This window comes from Octopus bimaculoides, chromosome 7 (assembly GCF_001194135.2).
Source record: "Octopus bimaculoides isolate UCB-OBI-ISO-001 chromosome 7, ASM119413v2, whole genome shotgun sequence".
Classification (NCBI taxonomy): Eukaryota; Metazoa; Mollusca; class Cephalopoda; order Octopoda; family Octopodidae; genus Octopus; species Octopus bimaculoides.
Window position 1 is genome coordinate 95,605,581 of NC_068987.1, and position 2,817 is coordinate 95,608,397.

General features: G+C 36.1%; 1 protein-coding gene across 1 annotated transcript in view; it reads left to right on the plus strand.

Annotated features, from left to right (window-relative positions):
* Positions 1-2,139, plus strand: part of LOC106868852 (MAM and LDL-receptor class A domain-containing protein 2) — a 54,841-nt gene extending 52,702 nt beyond the window's left edge. The window contains exon 8 of the mRNA XM_014914293.2: positions 74-2,139. Coding sequence (XP_014769779.1) covers positions 74-756 — 683 coding nt within the window. The 3' untranslated portion in view covers positions 757-2,139. The remainder of the gene's footprint in view (positions 1-73) is intronic.
* Positions 2,140-2,817: the final 678 nt, after the last annotated feature.

Below are 2,817 nucleotides of genomic sequence, written 5' to 3' on the forward strand. Positions count from 1 at the left end.
GTACGTACATACATATGTGTATATGTATCATGGTAATACAAATGTCATTTCTTTCGTACTTCTTATTTTTTAGACACTTCAAAAGAATGGAATCCAAGTTCAACTAATAGTGAAAAAATTTCAACATTTAAAAGTGCCTCATATTCCATAACTCCTTCCAGTATCCGTCCATCTTCATCCGTTTCTCCAGGCAAGCCTACTACGTCAAATGTAGAAAATAATTCTGGTAGATCAGAATTTATCTCAAAATTAAAAGAACCTGTTTCAAAGGTATCAGAAGGAGTAACAGCACCAAAACTTGGTAAGCATACGCAAACAAGTGCACATGATGCATCTCGTGAAGCAAAAACAGCTACAACACCAACAGGAGTGAATGGTCGAATGCATTCAAGGAAGTTCACTAAAATGAGTGACACCTCGAAACTTTCCCAGTCTTCAACATCTCCGAAAATGTCCATTGAAATAAAAACGATAGCAAGTGTAACAGGCAATGGACACGGTTCTAGTAACACAATTGGAGAAATTAATTCAGCACCTTCTCAAAGGGATTCTCTTAAAGAGAAAGCTAAAGAAAATTACACACCTCTAGCAATTGGCATTACAGTGGCTTTGTTGCTTGGAGTTTGTGTGATATTCTTCATTGTTTGGTTATGGGCATGGAATCAGGACAAAAAGCGAGCCGAGGCCGAAAATGAAGAAGAGACACATCCAATTACAAATGCAGCTTCCAATACCAGTCTTCAAAATGCTCTGTGATGTTTTTGCTTACTATGTTTTTCTGTGTGAAGAAAATATTGTAAAAACACTTCTGTTGATGCAGCAAAGCATAAATTCAGTTGGTGCAGCGGTTGCATGTGATCTTTCCTGCATGTGATCTTTCCTGCATGTTCTCTCTCTATATGTTGTCATAAAGATATTGGGCCATCCCATAAATAATGTGATTTTTTTCAATTGCATGGACTAAAAGTCAGAAGGGAACGAGATAAACTATCTGCATCAACATGCTATAAAAGCAGGTAGTAATTTTACCTTCTCCTTATTCTTAGTGCAAGTTTAAAGAGTGCAGTTCGATTTTAACAGTTATTTTTTCAAGGCTGTAATGGAAGTTACAAAGGAGCATATTCGGCATATTTTGCTTTATGAATTCAATAAAAGCAACAACGCAGCGGAAAGTGCGAGGAATATTATTGCAGTATATAGGGATCGGACAATAAGTGCAAGCCAGTGTCAACGGTGGTTCTAGAAATTCCGAGCCAGAAACTACAGCCTAGAAGACGAACCTCGCCTTGGAAGATCTGTAGAGATCGACGAGGACGTCCTGCAAATCCTGGTGGTACAAAATACCATTGTAACTGTTGAGGAACTAGCAGAGAAGCTTGGATTTAGTCATTCAACTATTCATTGATACCTGCGCTAGAATAAAAACGACCATCTTTGCTTTCAAGACAAAAGGTGTTCTTCCACATACGACAAGGATAACATTCCAAAGGCTAGAGTAGTTTGAGTGGGAAACGATTTCCATCTTCGCCGGACACTGCCCCATGTAATTATCATTTATTCCATAGTCTTCAAAGTCATTTGGACAGAAAAAAATATGAATTCTGTAGACGAGGTCAGAACAGTACTGGAGGAGTATTTTCCCTCACGGACAAGTGAACTTTGGAAGAGGGGCGTTGTAAGTCTACCAGATAGATGGAAGAGCATTGTAGAAAATGAAAGAGAGTATATTTTATATTAAAGAATAACTTCATCTTAATTTTGAAAAATAAAAGTAGTATAAAAAAAACTGCATTATTTATGGGATGACCCAACACTTATGTATCATGTCTGAAAATATGCGTATAAATTCTGTATGCGGAAGTACCGGTCATCTATAGATGAGTGTATATAAACGTGGGTGGTTACAGGGACCAACTGTCATAACTTGATGTTATGTATATGATGTAAATAAATGCTATTGCATGCACTCAGATACATTTGTATAGAACGTATGAGTGTATGTGGATGTTAGTGTATGTGCATGTATTAGTTGTATATCTGTGTATGTAAGGGTGAAAATTGAACTAGAAATTTATTGATGTAAATAAAGAATTATACAATAAAATGAAATAAAAATACATTTCAAATTTAACATAAAAATCAGTCTAGTAATTTTTATTGTTTTGATTTGTTTTTGCCTCTGTCTTCGTAATTGTGAGAATGAGCGCAATTTCTATCAAATGCAGCCAAGCATTTGTAAAGACCGAAGTTAAGATATGGATAGAGTGGAAAGACACTGAAGAACTAATTTCCTCCCGCAGTAAATAACCAACTAAAATTAGGAGTAATCACTTTGAAGGCTCGACATGTCTATCAAACTAACGTTTGAAAATTTTCTATCAGATTCTGATTGTTATTTTGTGGATCTCCATTCTCAACATTCTCAGTATTTCTACCTGTAGACCCAGACTATATGACAGAGAGATTGGTGGTGATTTGCGTCGGCAATTATTAGTCCACTGAACAGTTAATAGAAGATCACAGCTATTAGGCTTTTCTATGAACTCTTTCGTATTAAAAAAAGGATTGTCCTAAACCTTAACTGACTAGTTATCTTTCTAGCGTTTAAATAAACTTCATCTAGAAGATAGATTTTACATTATTTACATTTGACGGATATTTGTCCTCATCTTGTTTGTTGTTAACACAACGTTTCGGCTGATATACCCTCCAGCCTTCATCAGGTGTCTTGGGGAAATTTCGAACCTGGGTTCTCATTCCTAAGGTATTTTTCGATGTTATTATTATCGTTATTATTCAGGTCACTGCCTGGAATTG